The sequence below is a fragment of the Mesoplodon densirostris genome, chromosome 14, assembly GCF_025265405.1.
Source record: "Mesoplodon densirostris isolate mMesDen1 chromosome 14, mMesDen1 primary haplotype, whole genome shotgun sequence".
Lineage (NCBI taxonomy): Eukaryota > Metazoa > Chordata > Mammalia > Artiodactyla > Ziphiidae > Mesoplodon > Mesoplodon densirostris.
In genome coordinates this window covers 75,951,253-75,977,860 of record NC_082674.1, presented here as the reverse complement: position 1 = coordinate 75,977,860, position 26,608 = coordinate 75,951,253, and the positions used below count along the sequence as shown (strand labels likewise).

The 26,608-nt window shown below is 52.7% G+C and overlaps 1 protein-coding gene across 2 annotated transcripts in view; it reads left to right on the top strand.

Annotated features, from left to right (window-relative positions):
* The window catches only part of KCNIP3 (potassium voltage-gated channel interacting protein 3), an 85,474-nt gene that overhangs the window by 32,782 nt on the left and 26,084 nt on the right, over positions 1-26,608 (top strand). The window contains exon 1 of one of the 2 annotated variants that reach the window (XM_060117053.1): positions 17,655-17,757. The exons of the other annotated variant lie outside the window; for it this stretch is intronic. Within the exon in view, the coding sequence (XP_059973036.1) occupies positions 17,655-17,757 (103 nt within the window). Of the gene's footprint in view, positions 1-17,654; positions 17,758-26,608 lie in introns of those variants that run through there. 2 annotated transcript variants of the gene reach the window in all.

The following is a 26,608-nucleotide window of genomic DNA, read 5'->3' as shown; positions in this document are numbered from 1 at the left end:
TCTGTCTCCCCTCGAGAATGTAAGCTCCTTGAGGCCAGTGGCTGTGTCTGCCACATTTAATACTGTATCTGCCAGGCACAAGGTAGGAACTCAGTAAAATATATGTTGAATGGGTAAACGCACGAATGAAGACTCTTCTAACTCTGAACTCGCCAGATTGAAGGAAGAATCAAAAACCATTTTTCCTCCTCTGGGTCTAGCTAACAGACTCCTCTGGGCCCTGACCTCTCCTCCGTGATGGCCTCACAAGGACCCGCCCTTGGGCAGGCCCTCTGAGAAGGGAGAATGCTTGGGTGTTTCCAAGGAACTTCTCGGTGCGCGTGTTCAGGTTAGAATCCTGATGCTTCTGGAGAGCAGTACGCAGGGCAAGTCCTGCAGCTTCTGTTATTTGCAGTTGTGATTGGGGATACTGATGGGGGCGTTGTGAGGATTAAATGCTATGATGTATGTCAGTGCCTAGGAGAGTGCCTAGCGCACAGTAAGCACTCAATAGATGAAGCTGCTACTATGATTATTATTACCCAATTCCCTCACTTCACTGAGCTCAGAGAGGAGAATGGACAGGTTGGGGCCACAGGCTGGAGGCAAAGGCTGGACTCAGATCCTGGACTTCCAGCTCCCAGTCTGGAGCTCTGGCTTCTCCCCTGCTGTTTTCTATCTCAGATCCCAAGTCATTCATCTGCATCCAGCTGACTCAGAGCATCTGTAATAAACATACCTCCCTGAGCTGCCCGAGGCCACCGCAGAAGACGAGAAACAGGCACCAAGCATCCCAGATGGAAATTCCCCAGGACACCCTTGGGCCCTCAGCTCAAGTTCAAGCAAAGAAATGCTTATGTCCAGACATCTTCACAGATCAGCAACAAGGATGTGACTTGAGAGCACTTAGCATCGGTGTCATAAAACATGAGGATTGATGAGCCCCTGTGACTGGGGTGAATGCCAGGGGGAACAAGCAGACTCTGAGTTGGCCAGTGATGCTTCCCGTGTACCTTTTGCACACAGGGCCCCGGCCTTAATTCAGCGTGGCGTTAAAATACCACGACAGTAGTTATTATGTCCATGGACCCCCTCAGTGCAGAGAGCACTCTCACGTGCCTGGGCGCACTTGAGTCTCATGAAAACATAAGAGGGAGTGTCCTTGGGATTAAGGAATCGCCGACTTTGGAGATGAAGAACTGAGGCCCAAGGAAGTGAGAAGCAATGTAACTTAGGTTACACAGCCCTAGATCTCCTGACTAACCATTACCCAATCCTCTTGCCAGTACAGAGAGATGGGAAAGCCAAGTTCAGCCAAGAAATATAAATTTACCCAAAGAGACACAAATCAACATGGTGGACATTGCATAAACTCTTAAGGGTCTGAAGTGAAGTTGCTGAGAAGAGCTACGGATGGCTTTATCCAGTCCTGTCATTCTGGAGCTGGTTGGTTCCCCTGGGCTGGAGCTGGGTAAGGTTAAGAAAAGACACAAGAAGAGATGAGAAGTCCTCCAAGTGACAGAGGGAATGGGAATTGTCCATCATGGTGGACCAGGGATAGGATGAGGGGCCCTGAGAACAGGGTGCCCTCAAGCATCCCTCCTTCCATCACTCATTTAGTATTACTAGACTCTTGTAAACCCCTGGGACATTAGAAGGGGATTTGGATATGCCTGGTATAGGGATGGAGGCATGAAGAGAGATCCTCTCCTTCTGACCAAGGGGGAATCAAACAGGTCACTGGACAATCAAAAGAGAGTTTTCCCTTCAGTAGGCAGTGAGGAGTCCACCATCACAGTGACACTTGGAGATGTGTGCGCATGGTCAAGTAGCTCAGTTCTCTCATGCCTTCTAAGTCTTTCCAGACCATGAGAACCGTGGGACCTAGAACTGCTTAATTAAGGAACAGGAAGTTCCTTTCCTCCCAGAGACCACTGGCCCTGATTCTGGTCCGAGATGCTGAGAGATCCCATGATTCCTGTGATGGGCAAAGACTTATTCCTAGAAGCTGGTTCCAACATGGGGAACTTCATCTCTTTAGTACTTCTTGTGGAACATGTCTACTGATGACAAATTCTCTCAGTTTTAAACTCTGAATGTCTTAATTTTTGCTGGGTATAGAATTATAAGTTGGCCAGTTTTTCCTCTTTGAGTACTTTGAAAAAAGTGTTATTCCATTGTATTCTGGCTTCTATGATTTTTGTTGCAAACTCTATCATCATTTGTACTGTTATTCCCTTGGATGTCTTTTTCCCTCTGGATGCCTTTAAGGTTTTCTCCTTCCGTTTGGTTTTCAGCAGTTTGGCCATGACATGCCTAGCTGTGGTTTTCTTTGTATTCATTCTGCCTGGGTTTTGTTGAGCTTGTTGAAACTGTCTGTTGATATCTTTCATCTGTTTTGGGAATTTTTCTACCATTATTTCTTCAGATTTTAATTCTGTCCCTTTCTCTCTCTCCTCTTCTTCCGGGACTCTAATTACACATTTGTTAGGCTTTTTAAACTTTGCCTTTGTCCCATATCTTCCTTATATTCTTTTCTGTTGTTTTTTTCTTTTTTTTGCATTCATTTTTCATCCATTCACACGTAATTATTGTTATGGTTGGATTTACCTCTGCCATCTTACAACTTCTTTTCTTTTTTTTTTTTTTAATTAATTTATTTATTTATTTATTTTTGGCTGTGCTGGGTCTTCGTTTCTGTGTGAGGGCTTTCTCTAGTTGCGGCAAGTGGGGGCCACTCTTCATCGCGGTGCGCAGGCCTCTCACTATCGCAGCCTCTCCCGTTGCGGAGCACAGGCTCCAGACGCGCAGGCTCAGTAGCCGTGGCTCACGGGCCCAGCCGCTGCACAGCATGTGGGATCCTCCCAGACCAGGGCCCGAACCCATGTCCCCTGCATCGGCAGGCAGACCCTCAACCACTGCGCCACCAGGGAAGCCCATAACTTCTTTTCTAATTGTCTCTTTTTTGTTCTCCCTTCCTCCTTTACTGCCGTTTGTTGTATTAAACAAATATTTTTTTACTGTACTATTTAAATCCCCCTATTGATTTTTTAAAATATTATTTTGAGTTACTTGCTTAGTGGATCTTCTAGGGATTACAGTATACATTTTAATTTATCACAGTTTACTTCAGAATAATATTAAATTAATTCCAGTAAAATATAAAAACATTCCTTCAATATATTTTCTTTTTCTCTCTCCTCCTTTTATCATCACATATATTGTATCTATGCATGTTATAAGCCAAAGCATACAGTGTTATAATTATTGGTTTATGCAGACTTATGTCTTTTAAAGAACTCAAGAGTAGAACTTTTTTTTTTTTTTTTTTTTTTTTGAGGTACGCGGGCCTCTCACTGTTGTGGCATCTCCCGTTGCAGAGCACAGGCTCCGGATGCGCAGGCTCAGCGGCCATGGCTCACGGGCCCAGCCACTCCGCGGCATAGGGGATCCTCCCAGACCGGGGCATGAACCCGTATCCCCTGCATCGGCAGGCAGACTCTCAACCACTGTGCCACCAGGGAGGCCCAAGAGTAGAACTTTTAAAAAATATATTTATGCAGTCTTTTAAATTTATTCACATATTTACAATTAATGGCACCCTTCATTTTTTTCCTGTGGATTTGAATTATTTTCTTTCAGCCTGAAGGACTTCCTTTAGTATTTCTCATAAGGCAGGTCTGATAGCAATGAATTCTCTCGGTCTCTGTTTATCTGGGAATGTCTTTATCTTCATTTCTGAAGGATAGTTCTTGCTGAATAAAGAATTCTTGGATGATAGTTTGTCTTTCCTTTCAGCACCTTAATTATGTCATTCCACTGCTTTCCAGCCTCCATAATTTCTGATGGGAAATCAGCTTAAATTCATATTGTTGTCTGTATATGATGTGTCAATTTTCTGTTGCTGCTCTTGAGCTTTTCTCTCTGCCTTTGTTTTTCAACTACTGACTATGATGTGTATAGGTGTGGATATCTTCATGATTATATTTTGGATTATTTGAGCTTCTTGGGTCTGTAGATTTATGTTTTTCATCAAACTGGGGGATTTGGGGCTAATATTTCTCCAAATATTTTTTCTGCTCCTTTCTCCTATTCTTCTGGGACTCTCATCACATATATGTTGGTATGTTTAATATTTGCCCACATCTTTTGGTATGTTTAATATTGTTTAATTTGGTATGTTTAATATTGTTGGTATGTTTAATATTTGCCCACATCTTTTCATCTTTCTTCAATGTTTTCTCTCTCTGTTCTTTAGTTTTGATAATTCCTATTAATCTGTCTTCAAGTTTACTGATTCTTTCTTCTACCAGTTCAAATCTGCTATTGAACCCTTCTAACAAATTTTAAAATTTCAGTTATTTCACTTTTCATCTCCAGAATTTCCATTTGATTCTTTTATATTTTCTATCACTTTATTGAGATTCTCCATCCCCTACGTCATTGGTCTTTTTTTTTTTTTTTTTTTGCGGTACGCGGGCCTCTCACTGTTGTGGCCTCTCCCATTGTGGAGCACAGTCTCCGGACGCACAGGCTCAGTGGCCATGGCTCAAGGGCCCAGCTGCTCCACAGCATGTGGGATCTTCCCGGACCAGGGCACGAACCCGTGTCCCCTGCATCAGCAGGTGAACTCTCAGCCACTGCACCACCAGGGAAGCCCATTGGTCATTTTTTTTTTTTTTTTTTTTGCAGTACGTGGGCCTCTCACTGTTGTGGCCTCTCCCGTTGCGGAGCCCAGACCCCAGATGCGCAGGCTCAGCGGTCATGGCTCATGGGCCCAGCCGCTCCGCGGCATGTAGGATCTTCCCAGACCGGGGCACAAACCTGTGTCCCCTGCATCGGCAGGCGGACTCTCAACCACTGCGCCACCAGGGAAACCCTTAGCAATTTTTTATTACAAGCTGAGAATTGTAAATGATATGTGGTAGATCCTCTGGATTAGGTTCTCTCCCTGTAAAGAGTGTTAAGCTTTGTTTCGGCAGGCAGTTAAATTCCTGGCAAATCACACTAATTCTGTCAAAGCTTGCTTTTAGGCTTTGTTAAGGCACGTCTGTTTCAGCTTTTTTCCTTATTTATAGACTGTAGCTCTTTTCTTAAGGCATGGTCTTAATCCCAGAGTGTGGCCTTTCTGGGATCTCAAAAGAAAGCACAGGGGTTCACCAGTGTCCTCCATTTTGGTTGGGCCTGAACCTCAGTATTTCCTTGGAGCTGTATGACCTCTGAAATCTCTGTTCAGCAATCAGCTTCTCCCGCAGTTATTCTCTGCAAGCCATCTTGGAGTCTCTCCCTGCTCATGCACAGCCTAAGAATTGACCAGGAATGCAGGGGATAGTTTCATGTAGATTTTTGGGGCTGATCTTTGTCAGTGGCTTCTTCCTTTCCAGACCCCTGCCCCCTCAAATCATGGCCACTTTAACAGTTCTGAACTCTGATCTCTTTTTCCTCCACCCAGTGTGACCACCAGTGCTGGGAGGTTTTACTGCCCAGCATTTTGGAAAATATGCTCAGGGATAAAGATGAAATGAACGTGGGAATCATTTAATGTGATTCCTTCTCTCAAGGACCGTTACTCTGTGTTCATTGCTGTCCAGTGCCTGCATAGAGTTGTTTTACATATTTTGTCCAATTGTTTTTGGTGGTAAGATAAGTCTGATGCCAGCTAATCCATTGTGATTGGAACTTCCTTTTCTGCACTCAAGGGAGCTGAGGTAGTGGCATTTGTATGGTTAAAAACACCGATGTATGCAAACTCACCCATGTTCCTGCTTGGTCTCTGAGTGTCATTAGGATGTGCAATAAATCCTTTCTCTGTAATAACAACAGAAGCTACAGCCCTCAAACTGGCAAAGGACACTGTTCTAAGTGTTTTACATGTACTAATTTATTTTACCCTCACACTCACTCTGTGATATAAGTATTACCATTCCCATTTGTAGTTGCAGAAACTGAGTCATATTGAGGTTAAGTTACTTGCCTAAGATCACATGGCTAAGTGGAAAAGCCAGGATTTGAACCCATGCAGCCTGACTACAAAGCCTGCACTATTAACCTCTACACCTCACTGCCATTTAAAAACAATCTCAAATTTTTTTACCATTTTGTTATAAATAGTAAGTTATGAGAAGATCACTGTATCGCTGTATCAGCAGCAGAGACTTAAAAGCTACAGCTTTTCCTCCCCAGCTGCCTTTGGGATGTGCAGAATCTGTCGGCTTCATACATTCTCTCAGTGAGGTTCCCTCCTGTCCAGACCTTCCGCCTCTCCCTCCATCCAGGCCACCCTCATCTTTCAGCCAAGCTCTCCTCTGTCCTCACCGTGGGCTTCTGTGCCTCCACGGTTGTTCTTGGAGCAGCAGGGCCAGAGAGGAAAGGCAGGAAGTTAGGCTGGGGAGTGCTGATGAGGACTGGGGCCAAGAAAACCCACTCAGCCACTGGGCTAGAGAGTGGGGCAACCTGGAGGTGGTGAGGAGCAGAAGGACAAACAGCTGGAGACCTCAGGTGGGGGCTGGACCTTTAGAAGGAAGTTCTCACCTCGAAGACTGGCAAGGAAGAGGCCTCAAGGACAGGATGGAGGGGAAGGGCTTGTGGGGCACACAGCCATGTCTCTGTGGCACTGACTTTAGAGTGACTTCAAGCCCTGGCTCTACCTCTTACCAGCTGGGAACACTTGGGGTACATCTCGTGAGCCTCAGTTTCTCCTCAGCTTCATGGAACAGAAAACCTAAGTAATGATGACTTAAAGGAGATGGGGTTAGTTTTCTCAAATAATGAGAAATCCAGAGGTAGGTAGTTGTTAGGTTTAGTTTGGCAGCTCAAGTCAGCAGAATCCTGTATTCTTCTCTCGTGGCTCCCGGTACAGCCATCATAACCCCATTCCAGAAAGCAGCGGGGGAAGAAATGCAAAAAGGCATATGTCTGTCCCACTCCCTTTAGGATGGTTTTCTAGGAGCCCCACCCAATGCCTTCTGCTTATATTTCATTGGCCCAAATTGAGTCACATGGCCATCTCTAGCCACAAAGGAAGCTGGGAAATGTAGTGTTTTTTTAGCAGAACACATGGTTACCCCTCTACAAAATTAGGATTCTGTTAGAGAGAAAGCAAGGAAGAACAGATACTAAGTCTATGTAACCAGAAGTCTCTGCCACAAGGGTAAATGATGTTGTTTCCTCCATTGTTAGGGTTGATGTGGGGATGAAACCAGGTAATTCTTATAAAGCATTTAGTAGGTACCTGGCTCAGTAAGTGGCAGTGAGTATTCTTGAACTTGAACTTTTGTAATGGCCCATCTAAGAAATGTCTTCACAAGGGCTTCCCTGGTGGTGCAGTGCTTGAGAGTCCGCCTGCCGATGCAGGGGACACAGGTTCATGCCCTGTTCCAGGAAGATCCCACATACCGCGGAGCGGCTGGGCCCGTGAGCCATGGCCACTGAGCCTGCGCGTCCAGAGCCTGTGCTCCGCAACAGGAGAGGCCACAACAGTGAGAGGCCCGCGTACCGCCAAAAAAAAAATAAATAAATAAGAAATGTCTTCACAAGAGGCTGACTCCTCTGCAAACCGCTCACCAGGACCACCCATAGAGTGAGGGCTCAATAAATACTGCGGCATTGACTTGTCTAAGCCCCACCCAAGGAGAGGCCTATCAGTAGAGGCTGGTGAGACACAGCCCTTTTTAAAACTCTGCATTGGAGGAAGTTGACTCTCTTTTTTTTTTTTTTTTTTTTTTTTTTTTTTTTCTTTTTTTTTTGCGGTATGCGGGCCTCTCACTGTCGTGGCCTCTCCCGTTGCAGAGCACAGGCTCCGGACGCGCAGGCCCAGCGGCCATGGCTCACGGGCCCAGCCGCTCTGCGGCATATGGGATCCTCCCAGATCGGGGCACGAACCCGTATCCCCTGCATCGGCAGGCGGACTCTCAACCACTGCGCCACCAGGGAGGCCCGGAAGTTGACTCTCTTTACTCAATATCTCTTTACTCAGAGGGTAGAGGGGTGAGACCTTGGGCCTTGGGCTTAGATACTATAAGGAGAGGGGTATTAGTGCAGACAGTGTTGCTTATTTGCCCCAATCTACCCCTTACCTTCTCCCTCTTTAGAGAGCTCTGGTTTCAGCCCCAGATTCAACCATGAGAAGAGCTGAGCCTTTTTCCTCGCCCCAGGGGGTAGTCCTGATTGATCTGAGCCATCACATTTGTATTAATTAGGGTAGCTCAGGTGCTGTAACAGTGAGACGCCCAAAACCCAGTGGCTTAAGAACAAAGAACTTTATTTCTCTCTCCTTGACCATCTTGAGCTCTGTGTTCAGGTTGGTCGGAGACTCTGCTCTATACAGATATTCAGGTGCCTTCCACCTTGTGGCTTTGCCAACCCCTAGAGCTGTGTCACTGTTACGTGGTTAAGGCTGGTCACCACCGCCTGTGGGCTCCAGCGGTAGGGTTGGGGAGGGGAAGCTAGGCCCAGTGCAGTAAGGGCTCCACCCAGAAGGGGCGCACTTCACCTCTGCTCACATTCTGCTGGAGGGAACTTAATCACATTCCCAGGCCATGGGCGTTTTGGAAATGCAGTCCCAAGCTCCATGTGTTCAGGAACAACTCTGTTGTTTGTCACCACAGAAGGGTAGAATGAATTTTGGTGGGGGACTGGCAGTCTCTGTCCCTGTTCACCAGCAAACACCTGTGCCCATCCTTCTTCCATGTCTATAGCACACTTCCTCCCAACCTAAGGGAGATAAGGTAAGAACGGGAAACACACAGTAGACAGCGGTCCATTGCAACTATCAAATCCTGCTAGATGGAAGTTACAAATAGAAGTATCATTGCTATCCAAACTCAGGAACTGCACAGATTCAGATAAATGTTTGAGCTGTCTTTCCTTCATGGACTCTCATGTTTGTTATCCGAAACTCAGGAATCTGATAGATTTGGATAATACATTACTCATGACCTGAACTTGTTGCAGGTAGGGCGACCCCATCCAGGGCCCGAGAGTGGGCTCTTCTCTAACACCTGGAAATGAATTGTCTGAGGAGACAGACGTGCTGACAAAGCAAAAGACTTTGTTGGAAAAGGGCGCCTGGACAGAGAGCAGTGGGGTAAGGGAACCCAGGAGAACTGCTCTGCACATGGCTCGCAGTCTCAGGTTTTATGGTAATGGGGTTCGTTTCCAGGGTGTCTCTGGCCAATCATCTTGCTTGTGCCCATATTTGGTCTGACTCAGAGTCCTTCCTGGTGGTGCGTACATCTCTCAGCCAAGATGGATTCCAGCTCGAAGGTTTCTGGGAGGTTGGCAGGACATGTTATGGGCTGATGTCTCCTTCCTCCTGTTGGCCCCTCCCGAATTCTTCCAGCTGGCGGTAGCTTGTTAGTTCTTTGTTCCTTATTGGGACCTCCTGTTGTGAGATACCTCATGCAAGCTGTCCTTATCCTGACTTGCCAGGGTGGGCGGTTTCAGTCAATGGTTCCCTAAGAAACTCACTAAAAATAACTCACTATCTGACTTCAGGAAACACGTAGAGTGAGGATTTGTATAGTGAGGATTCCTGGGCTACCTGCCCTGGCAGTGAAATGAGAAAGCTCAATCGGCCCAGTTCTGCTCTCTGAGACCACCCACCATGTCCCCTCCTCCAAGGTCCCAGCCTTACCCTCCAGGAGGACCTCCCCTCTCCATTTCCCATTTGTGTTCATTTGGCCACATTGGAAGTAGGTGTTGGGACGTGTGCCCTCCTTTGAGGCCATAGAGCTGCCCAAGTTTTCTGCTAGTGCAAGTTGGGAGGCCCAAGAGTTATTGTAAGTCTTAATTAGTCACAGGCTTCTGGGGACTAGGCTTCTGACCACAATATAATTCCCTCAAAGACTTGGTCAGTTTCTGATCCATTTGCTTCCAGTTGGTTCCTTGGTCAGTAACCATTGCCAAAGTTCTTTTCCGAATATAGTTCTGATAGCTGCTCTATTTCTTGGCTTCCTTGTCCTACCCATCACTTCCTCTCACCTTTGTTTGGCTAAATGTTCCACTGGTGAATCTTTATTTTTTTATTATAAATTTATTTATTTATTTTTGGCTGCATGGGTCTTCGTTGCAGTGTGCGGGGTTCTCACTGTGGTGGCTTCTCTTTGTTGCGGAGCATGGGCTCTAGGCACGCGGGCTTCAGTAGTTGTGGCATGCGGGCTTCAGTAGTTGTGGCACGTGGGCTCAGTAGTTGTGGCACATGGGCTTCGTTGCTCCGCGGCATGTGGAATCTTCCCAGACCAGGGATCAAACCCACGTCGCCTGCATTGGCAGGCGGATTCTTAACCATGGTGCCACCAGGGAAGTCCTGGCTGGTAAATCTTAAAGGACCCTTGAAAGATGCTTTTTTTGCACTGTTCTCTTCTGTTTGGTCCAAAAGCACTTTCCTTTTCCAGCACTGTGAAGCCTTCAATATCTGGTATTTCCCTCTTCTCTTCCACGTCTACTTTCAAAACAGCCAACTTTCACTTGAGCTTTTTAAAAGTTTATTTCTTTCTCCCTTAACAGCTCATGGTGAGTGGACCAGATGGGTGGGAGGCTGTGCTCCATGTGGTCATTCAGGGAGCCAGAGCCCTTCCATCTTGTGGCGCCATCCCCCCAGCCCCCTCCCAAGTTTGTCATGATCTACATGGCTGAGTCTGGTCATCAACATGTCTGGGTTCCAGCCAGTGGGAAAAGAGAAGAGACAATGAGTAGGAGACTTACTCACTGTCTTAAGTGACAGTGTGCCCAAAGCAGCCTATCATTTCCACTGGCAAGAACTTAGTCACATGGCCACCCCTAACTGCAAAGGAGACTGAGAAATGCTGTCACTATCAGGCAGCCATGTCCCTGGTTAAGACATTTTTTTACTGTAGAAGAGAAGAGAATGAGCTTTGATGGAGGGCTAGCAGTCTCTGCTACAGTGGTGGTCTCACTCCTCTTGCCAGCAGCTGATTTAGGGATGGCATGTGAAACAATTCCAGCCAATGAAACATGAGGGATCGTTCATGAGAAGCTTAATGGAAAAGTTTTCCTTGCTGTAAGAAAGAGACATAGGAAGAGATGGTCCCTTCTTTCCCAGGACGTTGTCATGTCAAGGCGTGATGTCTGGAACTAGGCATTCATCTTGTGATCATGAGGTCAGTATGCTGTGGGTAAGGTAGATGCTCTGTGGCTGGCAGTGTAGGTAGATACAAGATCCCAGATCCTTAAATATGCTGCTGGATCTGAGCTGACTGCCCCTGGAGCCAGCCTCCTACTGGACTTCCTGTGTGTGACAGGCTATAGTTCCTTATAGTTTAAGCTAATGAATGGAGGTTTTCTGTTACCTGTGGCCATAAATCTCTCACATTTCATCTGAAGCTGGGCTGGAACAGACCTTGTGTGGATGGGTTCTGTGTGGCCCCACGGGTCTGTTTGATTGCAGCGCTTGGGTGATGCTACAAGGCAAAGAGAACTGGTCCTGGCTCCGAGGAAGCAGGCTCCTTCAGGAACAAGGTCCCTCATGTGTGTTTTTGGATTCTTTCACATCCATCAGCTTATCAGATGCTCATAGCTCATAGTGTGACAGGCAGGTAAATGTCAGCAAGTTACCCCATTTTGCAAGAAGGAAAGGAAGGCTCAGAGAGGTGGTATGCCTTGGCCAAGTCCATTAACAGGCTAGGGTTGGACCTAGGGACTTGGCCCTGGTTCTCCTGGACTCCCAGTCTAATGCTCCTGCTAGTGACACAGGACACCCTCTGCTGTAATAATTGGAGAAAAGGCATCATCTGCCATCTTGCAAATACTCATACGAGGCAGGTAATACCTGTATCTTCAGGAATGTTACAATCTCGTGGGAGAGCATAACAAATAAGTGAACACACAAATAAATATCTAAGTTCACACTGTGATAACTGCAAAAAGGGAATGGGATGGGGGCCATGTAGAGACTAATAAAGGGGAGGAGGGCAGGGAAGTCACCTCTGCAGACATGACATTAAGCTGAGAACCAAAGGACGAGTAGGATGTGTGTAGGGGAGGAGGAGGAAGGGTTCTACAGCTCAGGGAAGAGCCTGCACAGAGACCTGGGGATGGGAGAGTCCTGGTACCTGCAAGTGTGGCTGGGGTCACATGAGCAAAGGAGAGGAGGAGGAGCCTGACCACATGGGTCTACAGGGACAGGGTGGCGTTGAATTAAAATCACAGGCTCTGGGGCTTCCCTGGTGGCTCAGTGGTTGAGAGTCCGCCTGCCAATGCAGGGGACACGGGTTCGTGCCCCGGTCCGGGAAGATCCCACATGCCGTGGAGCGGCTGGGCCCGTGAGCCATGGCCGCTGAGCCTGTGTGTCGGGAGCCTGTGCTCCACAATGGGAGAGGCCACAACAGTGAGAGGCCCACGTACCGCAAAAAAAAAAAAAAGAAAAAAAAAATCACAGTCTCTGGAGCTGGACTGCTTGGGTTCAAATCCTAACACTGTGGTTTATCAGCTGTGTGCCCTTAAACAAAGCATTAACCACTCTGTGCTTCAATGTCTTCCTCTTGCCAAGCCCCTGCCTTATCGGGATCTGTGAGGAATGAGGGACATGAGCTGTGTTGAAGTGCCTGGTACACAGTAAGTGTTCAGAAGATGTCCGCTGCTCTTATGGGGCTTGTTATGGATTTTGGTCTTTGTTCTGTGAGTAGTGGAAAATGCATTCATCAGGACCATCTTGGTTGCAAGGGACAAAAACCCAACTCACACTGGCTTAAGCAACAATAGGAGGATTTATTGGCTCCTCTAACTGAAAGATATAGGTTTGAATGTGCCATCAGGCACAGCTGGATCCAGGGACACAGTATTGTGTACCGGACTCAGTTTCTTTCTCTCTACATTCTGCTCTGCTTTCTCATGAGGCGACTACATTCTCAGGCTCGCTGTCCTCACATGGTGGTGGGGTGGACACTTAGCTGCCATAGTAAGAGAGAGTGCTTCTCTCCTGCTTGTCCAGGGCCAGTCCCGTGAGGTCTCTCATCATCCTGGCTCCCATGTGGTGGCCATTCCTGAGCCAATCACATGGCAGCAGAGGGGTGCTGTGGAGTAGGAAAAGAGGAACTGATGCTGATCGACCGGTCATATCCCCAAACCCCTGAAATCACTGGCCTGAGGCTGGCAAGGGCAGGGGGTTCAACAAAGGAAATCAGGGTGCTGTTACCAAATCAGGGGTAGGGATACCAAGCAGGCAAACACAACCAGTGTTGAGTCAGAGAGCCACTGGAGATTACCAAGCCAGGGAAGGATGGGACCTGACATTCACCTTGAGATGACCATCCTGGCTGCCGGATGGAGAAGAGATAGGAGGACAGAGTGGAGGTGGGGAGAGGCATTGGGGCAGCGGGTGATGTCGCGAGTACAGGGGAGAGGGACGATGGCGTGGCTGGGCCGGTTGCCACCGGGAGCAGAGATGGATGAGAAGGAGGCACGGTGCCAGAGCTAGGTGACAGACCGGGCAGGAGCGGGGACAGGCAGAGCCCAGTCTAAGAGCCGGGGTTTGGGCCTGAGCAGTCGAGACAGGGAGCTTGAGGAGGGGCTGGTGTGGGGCAAGACTGAGCGTTGGGCTTTGGCTGAGCTGCATTTGAGGAGCCCTGGGACATCACGGGGAGGAGTCCTAGAGGCATTTCTTTGGCCTGTGGAATTCTTGTCTGGTTGTTATGAAATATGAGAAGGATGAATAAATTGCATGACGCCTGCTCTGCCCAGTAGAATGCACTAGAACCAAGGGAGGCCTGCCCTCCAGAGAGTTGGGACAGGAACAACTAACTTGCTGGGCTGTTTGCAGGCAACGTGTCCCTCTAAACAGCATGTGTCCGTCTCCATTCCTCCCTTAAGAGTCAAAAGGCCTCTTGAAATCCTTGGGCAGCTAGGTGATCAGGAACAGCAGGCAGGTGGCATCCAATGAATGTTGGCCAAACTGACAGGGTCCCTGCCCACAAGGGCGGTGGGGCAGCACGGGTGACATGGAAGACGTCTGGGCGGACACAGCTGAGACACACAGCGCAGAAGGAGTGGCCCGCAGCAGAGGCCTTGCGGGTTCAGGGGAGAGAGGGTTAATGCAGGTGGTTGGTGGTGTGACCCGGGCTGGTTTCCTGGAGGCACAACTGGAGTGGCATCAAAAATATTCCAGGCCGGGGCCTCCCTGGTGGCGCAAGTGGTTGAGAGTCCGCCTGCCGGTGCAGGGGATACGGGTTCGTGCCCCGGTCTGGGAGGATCCCATATGCCGCGGAGCGGCTGGGCCCGTGAGCCATGGCCGCTGGGCCTGCGCATCCGGAGCCTGTGCTCCGCAACGGGAGAGGCCACAGCAGTGAGAGGCCCGCATACCGCAAAAAAAAAAAAAAAAAAAAAATTCCAGGCCACAAACACCCCCCAAAATTCCAGGCCCAAGGAAAACCATAACCTCAGGCGTCGGGGTGCAAGCCTAGGTTTAGAGGGCACCCCACCCAGCTCCGAAGCAGGTGGGTCTCTGAAACGTTCTAAGTTAGGTCAGGACACCAGTGCCCCGGGGACCTCGTCCACCTCTTGAGTTCTCCAGCGAGGGCTCAGGGCCCTCCAGGCTTCCCCCGTCATCTGAGGAAGAGCCAATGGCTCCCTCTTATTTCTCTACATCTGTGGCAGCCCTCAGCCCCCTGCCCGGCAGAGGTTTCTGTGTCTGTGCCCCTCCCCCGAGCCTGTCCCTCCCCCAAGGCAGGGAGCTGGCAGGGAGCACTGCCGACACCCAGCTTGCCTTTGGGGGGTGGGGGAGGGGTGAGTGCATGCCAGGGCAAATGCCCCCCTGGGGGGAGCTAGAGGCAGCTGAGAAAGGCCTGGCCTGGCACTTCATGGGTGTGGGGAGGAGGTATGGGACTTGGGGGATTGTCTGCCAGCTCCCCTCTCCAGGTCCTGGGCAAGAGCAGGGCTGCCGGCACAGCCTCAGTGGACCTAGGTTGGCCCCAGAGCTGGCAGGCCCCGGGCTAGTGAACGAGCAGGGGAATCAGCTTCCCATCCATTAGGCCCCTGGCCCGGGCTGCTAATGCCGAGCGGACATTCTGCTCTCAGCCCTGGTATCCACTTAGGCGTCGTTAATATTTTACACCGCAGAGCCAGAGATCGATGTCTCGTTTCTAGCTCACTGTTTATGGGCAGTCACTGAAGCTTTCACAGGGGAGATGCTCGGGAGCACCAGGGGAAACTGAGGCAGGGAGCAGGGCTGGGGCAGCTCAGGAGGACCTGCCCCCCGGCCCCCCCCCCCACAGATGGCTTCCTTTGCTTGCTGTCTTCTCTGCCCCACCTGTCTTAGGTCTGGCACCCTGTACACACCCTGCTCCAAGAACAGGGGCCATCGGAGCCTGCGACACATGCCAGTCCTTGTCTTACTCAATCCTTTACAAGCCCCTGGAGAGGTTGGATTATCACCCCCATCTTATGGATGAGGAACAGGCTTAGGGAGGTTTCGTATTGCTGGGCTCTTAACCAGGCTGTTGAGCGAGGATTGGTGGGAACTAGCTGCGACACAGGCTAGATTTTGCTCAGCACTTAAGTGTGTAAATTAGATGGCAGGAGGCTTTTTAACCTTTCTAGACTTTTACACACAAGCAACTCATGGGCTCTAACAGAACCACATTCTCCTGCAGTCGTTAGCATCTCTACTTAGACCTCTTGCCTTTGGTGGAGACTCACCACATGCCCACTTAAATGGAACTGAAAGCTGTGCATTTACAGTTCTTTAAAAATATCTCCAATAACTCAGTCTTTTAACCAGGTGTGTTAAATAGTGAGGTTGAACTGCACAGGCGGAAGGAGACGTCACAGCCTCTCTCTGCTTCAGCGTCCACCAGGAGCAGTGCGGTTCCCTGGGACAGCATCTGCTCTGCAATCCAGCAGGCCTGGGCTGCACCTATATCCCCTTCCATAATCCACCCTCTAGGTCTCGGTTTTCTCACCTGTAAAATGGGGGAAGAGGAATGCCCACTGGGGGAGCCCTTAAGGATTACAAGTAAAGCTAAAGGCTTGGCTCACTTGCAGCTTCTGCGGGGCCCTCAGCGGCGCACGCGGCGGTTTCCCGCCCCGCCCTGCCCTACCCTGGGAACTGTCCCCTGCGCCTGGGACGCAGTACACTCTCAGTATTTGTTGAATGAATGACAGAGTGGGTAGCGGAGGCTCCATAAATGGAAGCTGCCATTCTTCAGGCCCCAGGTCCAAACAGGGTTAACGCTCACAAGCGTGGTACGGGGCTGGATTTCCCCCTCCGCTAAGACAACAGAGAAAAGGAGAACTTGGTGTTCACAGCAGCGCACGCTTCCAGCGCTTGGAGTCTTGGGCTGGTGAGGACACCGCGGTGCGGAGCGCCCGCTGGAGGGCAGCAGAGAGTCACGGCTCCGGCCCTCAAGTCCCGGAGTTTGGGGGCTTGGAGGATTCCGGGCTCCGCCCTGCCACGCCCCCTCCTCTCCCCTTCCTTTCTCCTTCCTTTCCGCGGCTTTCCTTTTCTACCCAGTGTCCCCGGGCTGGAAGAAATCGATCCACAGACGATTTAGCACTCCCTTTCGCTGCCCGCGCGTAGCACTTGGCATCCGCTCAGCTCTTTCCCACAGCCGGAAAGGCAGGCACCAGCCCCTCTTTGGGGAGGAGGAGGAGGCGGCGGCAAGTCCGTGACTCGACCAAGGTCACGCAGCAAAGTCAGAATTTGAACTCAGCTCCATAGACTCTAATGCCAAAGCCCAACTCCCTCCTAAAGCCTCGAGCGCATGCGGGTTTCCAGAACTGGAGAACTTTGGATACCAACTTTTCCATTTTCAGCGGGGGCCAGACCCGGGCCAAGTTCAATCTCCGGCCGTGGGCTGATGGTTGTGGGAAATACCCTGGGGCGAGAGGACCTCCCGGATCCTCCGAAGGCCAGCTCTGCGCTGGGCCGCCGGGCGGAGATTGGCGGTGGCCAGGCTCAGTGCTCCTCCGCCAGGAGAGGGGAGCCCCGACTCCCCACTGGGAGCGGCGCTGCGGCTCCCTTCCTCTCCGGCCCCGGCCCCCTGCCCAGCCACTCGGCCCCACCCTGCACGGGCGGTTCGGTGAAACCGCCGGCTACGCGGCCTCCCGGGGGCTGGCAGGGTAGCGGTGGCTCGGAGCCAGACTCCGTGTGGGGGCTGGCCCGTGCGGGGCGGGGCCGCCTCCCTCCGCCCCTTCTCGGGCTGGCGCGGGGGGGCCGCAGGGGACTCCTCCCCGGGTGGTCGCCGCTGCTAGGCCAATGAGCGCGCCGGGAGCCGCGATGGAGGCTGGGGCGGCCGGGAGTGCCCGGGAGCGCCCGGGACCCCCGCAGCCGCCGCGCCCCCGCGCCCCGGAGCCCGTGAGGCTGGAGAGGGGGCGAAAGACGCGCGGCGCCCGCGCCGGGCATGGAGGCACCTCTGGCCCGCGCCGGCCGCCCGAGCTGCGCTCCGCGCCGCCGCCGTCGCGCCTCGAAGTTTGCCGGCTGACTCGGAAAGTTGCGCTCTGCTCGGCCGCCGCGCGGGGTCCAACCTCCTGGCCGGTCCCAGCTCGCCGCCGCCGCCACCCTCCGCGGGGCCCCGGCCCCGCCGACACCCGCAGCCCCGCCTGCCTGGGGCATGTGAGCCGCGGTCTCCCCTAGAGGCCGGGCAGGCTGCACCCGCCCCGGTGCCTCCAGAGGCAGCGCGCGGGCGAGGGGCACGCCCCGGCCCCAGGTAGCCCGGGCCGCCATGGGCATCCAGGGCATGGAGCTGTGCGCCATGGCCGTGGTGGTACTGCTGTTCATCGCCGTCCTCAAGCAGTTCGGCATCCTGGAGCCCATGTCCATGGAAGGTAACGCACGGCCACCCGCCCCTCCGCTGCCCTGCGCCGGGGGCCAGCGGTCAGAGGGGAGGGAGCAGCACTTGCGCTCCGGGGTGCGGGTTCCCGGGTGCGGCGAGGAGCGGCCCTCAGGGACGCTGCGCTCCGCGGCCCTGCCCGCCTCGGCCGCCGCCCCCTCCCGGCTCCGGAGGGCTGGCCTGGGACTAAGGGGGCAGAGAAGGCTCGGACTCTGAAGAGTCCCAGAGGGGATGGAGCCGCGGCGCTTGGGGTGGGTGTGAGTGAGATGCCCGGTGACACCTTGAGAGGGCACCCCTGGCTGTCCTAGGCCCGCCGGTCTTAGCCGCCCCCAGTGAGCACGGCCGGCTTGGCCGCCCGGTGGTGGGGGGTGGCACAGGGTGAAGATAACAGGAAGGACCCTCAGCCCAGGGCGTCAGGCTGCAGCAGCGAGTAACATAAAACCTCTGCTGAGTGATGGGCCGTTCCTTCGACTCTTAGCCCACAGTCCCCTTCCCCAGGCAAGGCTCAGGGATAGGTAACCAAACCCTCAGGCGCCACATTTCGGTCCCAATAAAATATTAACTGAGGAGACAGACCTACCCTTAAATCAGACACTGATGGCCTCCCTGGGACCCCTGACAGGGACCCTTAGAGTTGCTTCCCAACCCTAGGCACCTCCCTCCCACTTCTGGGCAGGTTAGAAGGAGCCCCTCCAGGGCACACCCATTGTGAAGGGGACCTTGACCCACCAGGGCTGTAACTTATCCTCTGCGCCCTGAACCTCTGCACTGTGGGGAAGGGGCCAGCCAGTCCTGCTCCTGTCACCTGTGTGCCCCTGCTGTCCTCTCAGAGGAGGATGGGCATCCTGCCTGCCTCAGCACTCTGCTGACCTTGCCAGGCTCCAGCTCCTGGGACTGAGACCCAGAGGCCCAGAGAGGGGAGGAGGAGGAGCCTGTCCTTGCCGCTGGACTACCCCGCAGCCCCTCTCTCTGGCCTAGGGATGCGCCCCAAACCCCTGCAAACGGCTGCTGAGGGCAGGAAGGGGCCCAGGGCCAAGAAGCAAGGCCCGGCTCCATTCAGAGCCCAGGGCTGGCTCTTTACCTGAAGTCCACGGCCATGTGCCCTTCAGAAGCCACTGGGCGGCATCACACCTTTTCTAGGTGAGTTCAGGAGGCCCAGAGAGAAGGGACTTGCTCAAGGTGGCTCTGAGAAGTGCCACCTTGAACTTTACATTTTAGTTGGGGAAGAAAATTGCCCAAACTGGGCCTGCACTTGGCTGGATGGATGCTGACGCTGGCAGGAGGAATCTATGACAGGCGACTCCATAGGCAATACAGGTAGGGGTAGGTGGGCATCCCACACTGCTGTGCCATGAGGACCCATGCTTCCTGGGGGCACTAGCGTGCCCACTATCCCCTATCCTTTCCCCATCTGGAGACTGCAGTGGGGTGGTTGGTACTCGGGAAACCAAGGCCACTATGTTGCCCTTTCCCCATTTCCTGGGCCCTCCTGGGACCACCAGAGGCCGGGAGCAGCAGCCGATCTCACTCTACTTAGTATACAAACCCTTCTTAACCGAGCCCAACATGCTCACAGGTCTGGCAGCCTGAAGTTTACCTTTGTGATTTCTAAGGAGAAGGGATTTCTTTACAGGGTGGGTCGGATGTGCAAGACTACAGATGGTTTATTCAACTTGCTAAAAAAACCCACTTCGGGCTCTAATGAGTTTGTATTTTCTGGTATATTTGCCCATTTGTGCCCCTTGGAGTTCTGGGGTCTCGATGCGGTGGGAGAAGCACAGAGCCTTAGAGTCAACCAGGTCTGAGTTGGGATCCTGTCACCCACACATACTGGCCGTAAAGCTCCTTAACCTGTCTGAAACTCAGCTTGACTATCTGTAAAGTGGGGCCAATAATTCCTGCCCCCTGGAGCTGCGGCACACTTTAGTCAGTAGGGCTTTAGTGGCCCCCAGGATTGTTCTTGGTGTGTAATAAATGCACAAACGTTGTGAACCATTGCTATCACCAATAATTAGCGATAGAATGATTACTCTTAATAGAAGAACTGATTCACAGATGAAAACATTTCTCACTCAGACAGGCCTCCCCTGCCTGCGTCAGAGGGAGGGAGTTATAAGTACCAGATGTTCCATGTTGCTGGGGAGTGGTGCCCGCTAAGTGCCTGGAAGGACCCATTGGTCAGGCAGTGTCTAAGGGGTGGTCATGGACTGGGAGTGGCCCAGACCCTTCGGCCCCAGCCTGGAGGTGAGCCGGCACTGAGGGAAGGGGGCTAGTGCCCAGCTCCCCTCCAGGCCTTCTCGTGCGCAGCTGGATGTGCCCTTGTCCTCTCTGAGCCCCCGTAGTTCTCATCTGTAAGGGACCAGAGTTATGGTGCCCCTGGGGATTGTTAGGAACTAATGGATTTGAGTTCTAGGAACGCAGGCTTCCAGAAGTAGATGAAGTTGAAGGACCTTCCTCTCTCCGCCCTGTCAGTCTCTGTCTTGGGGCGGCTCCATCGGGGGGAGTTCCAGCCGGGGTTGGCCACTAGCTCACTGGGTGACTTTGGTGCCTCTAAGCTTCTGGAACCTCCATTTCCTCATCTGTAGAATGAGGATAATAACAGAATATTTTCTCTTATACACCTCACAGGGGTGTGGTGAGCTGACGCACTTTGAAAAAGTTACAAGCGAGACTCAAATCTAAGGGATCTCAGAAGTGCGGGCACACTGGTAAAAAGTGAGCCTGGGCTGGTAAGCCTGGTGCCTGTTTGCAAGGCTGGCCCAGCCCTGACACCAGACTTGTTGGTCCACGTCTGTGGCCCAGGGCTTAACTTTGGCTGCCGCCTCTCTTATCTCGGTTCAGATTTCCCAAGTTCTAGACTAGTAGTTCTCGACCGAGGGCAGTTTTGCTCCTCAGTGGACATTTGGTAAAGTCTGGAGGCGTTTTGGATGTCACGGTTGATAGGGAGGATACCACTGGCATCTAGTGGGCAGAGGCCAGGGATGCTGCTAAACACCCTGCAAGGCACAGGCAGCCCTCACCATAAAGAATGGTCAGGCCCAATGTCAGTGGTGAGGATGAGCATCCTTGCTCTAGAAGGAATTCTGACCTGGGGCTAGGAGAACCGCCTTTCAGCTCTGATGTGGTCCCTGACGTGCTGTCATTAACTTGGGAAAATCACTTTTCCTATCTGAGCTCTGCTTCCTTGTCTGTAAGTGGGCGGTTGGATTAGAGGCACCATCTCCCCTGGGAACTTGCCCTGACCCTTCTGGATCCCTGACCCTCAGGTTGTATTAGACGACACCATCCTGAAATTTTCTCACTGTCCTGAAATTTTCTATGTCCCTGTCCTCACCAAATGTGAGCTCTCCAAGGGTGGCACGGTCTTGTGTCCATGAACTTGTGGCCCCAGAGTGTGCCCAGCACTGCCTGGCAAACAGCGGGTGTTGAGTCTGTGTAAACCATATGCCAGTTTCAGCCACAGTTGTTGGGCACCCATTGTATGCCAGGTAGTGTGACGCTGCCAGGAATGCAAGCAATGCAGGATCTTGACCCTCCCTTTAGGGCAGCCCTGGGAGGTGCCCTCTGAGGGAAGGGTCCCTCTGGCTGGGGTGGCGTCAAGGAGGCTGGATTGTGAGGGCCTGAGTACAGGTAGGTATAGAGGGCAGAGCAAGAGAGAGTAGTGCCCACGGCAGAGATACGCACAGCCTGGCCCACCACCCTGTTGCTCCCTCTGAGTGGCGGCCCCAGCCCTCTGCAGCTGTCCTCTGCACAGCTGCCCATGGGGACCTGGCCTTGCAAAGGTGACCTGGGAGCCCGGTGGGTCCACATACTCCTACTCCTTCTCCTGCTCTTCCTCCCCCCAACACCCTCTGCTACCTTTGCTGAGGGCGCGGTGATGTTCTGAGCATCCTGGATTCCCTTCTCCTTGGCGGGGTCCACCACTCTTGGTAAATTGCAAGTCCCTCACGACTCCTGCAGCCCCTGGGCAGAGTTTCCAGATCTGGGATGCTAATGACAATGACAGTAGCCGGCATCTAGTGAGCGCTGTCTGCACTAGGCACTTGATACACGTCATAATTTTGTCCTCAACAGCAGGCCCACTTTACAGATGAGGAAACTGAGGCTCGGGGAGTGGCAGAGCTAGTACCTTTTCGAACTCTGGCACACCCATCCTGGATGCATCTCTAACTCTGCACGGCTAGGGCGGCTTTGCACACAGCTCTGTGTCCCAGCCTCCTACAGTGCAGGTGTCAGGAGTCCAAAGTGGAGGCAGCTGTCTGGGTTCATATCCCAAGTGGGAAAAGTCTCCCTCGTAGAGCTGCGTGAATGTGCGCAAAGCTCATAAAAGCAGGGCCTGGCGTGGAGTAAGTGCTGTACGTGTTAGCTGTCGTCATTTCTTACCAAGAATGTCCTAGCCCCAATTCGGGAGAGGAGGGTGCACTGGACAGGCACTTCACCACGGTGGGTGTCCTTCACTGTGTGCTCTGTAAGGTCCTGGCTCCTGGGCCCCCGGGCCTGGGAAAGGGAAGGAGAGAGGCAGGCTCTGTGTGGGTGGCTTCTGCAAGACAGGGAGGTGGGCTGGAGCCCAGGCCTGATGTTGCTGTGGGCTGGGGGACTTAGGCAAGGCCCCCTCCCCACCTCCCCAAGTCAGTGCCTCGATGGTTGCACATCTAGACACAGTCAGAGGTTTCAAAGCAGCTTGATGGAACCTCAAAAGAAGCCTTACTTAGAAGCCTGTACCCCCGACACATAGAAAGGGCGCTGCTCAGATTGAGAAGGGAGTCTTGCTCCACAGGCCTCCCGTTACCCCACGGCAGTCCCTGGGGCTTCTCTGTGGGACCCCAAGATCTAGGTGTCACTTGACCAGCAGAGAATGAGAGATGAGATCCGCCAACTGAGTTCAAGAGGGGCTGGAGCCGGGGAATGTGAACCAAGATGGCCATGGCTGGAGGCGTCAAGAGGAGATGCCGCAGCCTCAGGGGAGCCTTGCAACGGCGTCTGGAGCAGCCCAGAGAGTCCACGCCAGGCCCATGCATTGGCGTAGACCAAAAAGCGCCTCTCACCCACAGTAGGGCCGGTGGGGGCCCGTTTCACTGTGTGCTGGAGGCCTAGCCTCCTATTCTCTGAGCCCTCGTGAACCGTCAGCCAGAGGCACCTGTGGGCAATACCAGGCTCATCTGTGGCTCTTGGGAGCCGAGCTCTTGTATCCCTAAGAGGCTGGTTCCCTGGGGCAGTGTTAGGACCGTCTTCCCTCCTGGTCCCCAGAGGCTTAATTTGGATCATGCAAAGTCACCGCAGCCTTCTTCCTCAACCCACACTCACTAAGGAGGGGTATGATGTTAGGTCACTAGTGTGGGGACCACATGGAGGACTCAGAGGCCCCAAGAATGCAGGGACTATAGAGCCTCCCATTGGTAAATCAAATTAAGCTTCATGTTGTAACCCAGCCTTGGTGTAAGGAAGTCCCTGAGCTTCCCCCTTGATGACCACATGGATGTCTTGTGAATTTTCAAATTCGATCACAACACAGCCTGGTGCCCCCGCCTCGCTGGCACCCTGATCCGGGGCTGGTCTGCCTGTTGGCTGTACCAGTGCCCCCACCCCTGGTTCCTACATGTGCTAAGTCTTCGGCTGGATGTGCCCATTCACTGCAGGCTGCAGGAGTGCACCGCAGCCCACCGAGGGCATGCTGACCAGAAGCTGGGTTCAAGGGGGACTGGAGCCATTGAGTGTGGACAGCAGCTTGGAGCTTTGCTGCCAAGGGAAGCAGAGCTGGGTGCTGGCTGGCAGGAGAAGCAGCCTAGTGGGAAGCCTTGTAGAGGTGTCGGGGCAGACAGGGTTGTGGGAAGGCTCCTGCACGGGGGCAGGTGAAAAGAGCCCCTCACCCAGTACCTGGTGCCCTTAGCTCAGAGAATGAAAGACTCGGAGCCACCTTTCCCAGGCCCCTGCAGGTGGGTCCTGCGCAGAGGGGGCTGCGTGGAGTGGGGGACGGGAACAGGGACTGAGACTTTTACACAGTGGGAAGAAAGCCTGGTTTGTAACCTATCAGGCTATGGTACGACCTTGAGACGTTTAGCCTTAAAACAGTTCTCTTCAAGCCTCATGCTTTCACTCCTTTGACAAAATGCTTGTTGGATAGAGAGGTGAAATCTGTATTGCTGACCCTCTGGTTATCAATGAATACTACTTAATGGGGAGGGGATGGCCCCGGACTAGCCCCTAGAGAGGGGAGGGGAGGGCTGAGCGCAGGGAGATGATAGAGGCAGGTTGACTTCACAGTTTTGCCAAACAAGGCTCCTCAGGGGGTTGAGGAAAGCCGTGCAGGTGGCTGTTTAGGTCCGTTCATCGCCGGTGCACCTGTGATTGCAGAAGGAGGGTGTGATGTCTTGGGCAGCTCCTAAGAGATCTGGCTGCGTCTCCACTGAAACTAACCAAAGAGGGAGGAACCTGTGGATTTCTCCTGTGCAAGAGGCAGGAGAGGCCTCCAGCGCCCCTGGGAGCAGGTAGGGTCCCTGGCGCCTGGCCTGACGCTGTGGGCGTCAGGAAGGAACCGGGCCCCCTGCTCCTGAGACGACCCCACAGAGCCCAGCGTGAGGCCAGCGGGCTGGGCAGGATGCTGTGGAATCGGGCTTCTGGAGGACGGGGCAGCCAGCTCCTCAGGAAGGAGGGTGGGGAAGGGTCCACAGAGCCCGGGAGTCAGGTGGGCGTAGAGAACTGGTAGCTATTTCCCAAGCCAAGAAACGGGGGATTTCCTCTGCCTCTTGTATTCTGCCGGCCCAAGTGCAAGTGTCAAAGTTAAAAACTTCACGCTCACTTGTTTAGGGAAAAGCAGGAGAGCAAAGCTGTTTCAGAAACTGATGCTACATAGGAATCAAAACTGGTTGATGTCCCAAAGGGCAAATTAATAGCCAGTAACGTTAAGGGCCATATTTTCCAAGGATGGACATCATTCCGCCCCTAGTGGACACAAGTCATTTGCAACCTATCAGTCTGGTTGACATCTAGCTTCGCAGCACCTGGGCCCTGATGGATAGAACATAAGTCAAGCAGAGTTTCCTAAAGCAAGTGTTCTAGTGTGACATTGTAAAGCCCTCGGCGATCTTCCTGCCTTATCTTCCAGTTCTGGGTAATCAACACCCGCGTCTTGGTGGAAGGCACCAGCAGTCACTTAGTCTCCCAGGTCAGAAACATGTCATCCTGGGCTCTGCCGGCCAAGCCCTGGTCCACTTGGTAGCCAGGGGTAGTGGCTTCTTCCTTCTTGACACCTTCTGCCAGTCTCTCTTCTCTGTGTCACCTCATTTGACACCCAAGGCCAGAGTGGCCACTCTGGAATGAAGATCAGACAAGCCCTTCCTCCGTCCGCTCTGGCCCTTCCGTGGCTCCCGTGCCCATATATCCCTTGGCTCACCTTAGACCCTCTGCCCAGGGTGCCCTTTGACCGTTCTGTCATTGCACCTGAGTCTTGGAGTATCACCTTTCTCTCTGATTCCCCACCCACTCCCTGCCCAACAGGTGTGAACCACACGGCATGTTGCTTCAGGAGGTAAGCCTGGACTAGAGACGTTAAAATGGACCCCCAAGGCAATAATCCATGAACCCACCCAAGCAAACATAGCCATGGGAGATCCGCCCATCCAGCATGTGCTACAGAGCGTGCCCCACATACAGGTACTGTTCCAGGGTTGGGTGCAGCAGAGGGCAGGCAGGAGAGCCAGTTGTCTTGTTCTGCTCGGGCTGCTATAACAGAATAGCACGGACCAGGGGCCTTAAACAACAGAAATTTATTTTCTCACAATTCTGGAGACCGGAAGTCCCCGATCAAGGTGCCAGCAGGGTTGGCTTCTGGTGAGGCCTCTCTTCTTGGTGTGCAGACGGCCACCTTCTTGCTGTGTCCTCACATGGCCTTTCCTCCCCCTCATGTTGGAGGGGGAAATCACTCTTCTTCTTCTGATAAGGTCACCATCACCTATTGGATTAGGACCCCACCTTTATGACCTCATTTAACCTTAATTACCTCCTAAAGACCTCATCACATTGGCGGTTAGGGCTTAAACATATGTGTCGGGGAGAGAGGGACACAATTCTCTCCATCGCACCAGTAAACAGAGAACTATGCCTATGCCAGGGAGTCATGGCCAAATGAAGAAAGTAAAACAGAGACGAGGGATAGATAGGAACGCGGGGTGTGTGTGACACCCCTGAGGAGGTTATGATTGATCAGAGGCCTGAAGGAAATGTGGGCTCCAAGGGAAGAGCATTCGAGCCAGAGACAAGAGCGAGGGAGTGTGCCTGGTGGGCTCGAGGGGCCAGAGGGGCCAGCGTGGCTGAAGGCGGGGGGGGGGGGGGGGCGGGCAAAGGGAGGGACCTGGGAGATGAGGTCAGAGCTGGGGGCGGGGGAGCACATTTACCGGCCATTTAAGGACTTTGGTGCAGGAGGTTGTTGCACGGAGGGGTACCTGAGGATATGTCTTCAGCAGCTTCCTCCAGCACGATTTCAAAAATAGACCGATGGGATCCAGGGCAGAAGCAGGGAGAGAAGCCGGGAGGGATGATGGAGCTCTGGAGCCTGGTGGGGGCAGTGGAGGTGCCAGAGGGGCTCAGAGGCAGGTGCAGGTTGAGGGTAGCGCTGGCAGGGTTTGCGTGGGGATTGAGGGTTGGGAGGAAGGTCTATGCCCAGGGTTTCGGCATGAGCCCCCACAGGATGGAGTTGTCGTCCATTCTTGTACCAGCCTCACAATTTTTATTACAGTGATTATGAATATGTGTTAGTATCTAATAGGGAAAACTCCCTCTTTACTCTTCCTTTCTAGATTTTTATGGATTTTTAAATTCCTCGTTACACATTTCAGAGTAAATTTACCAAG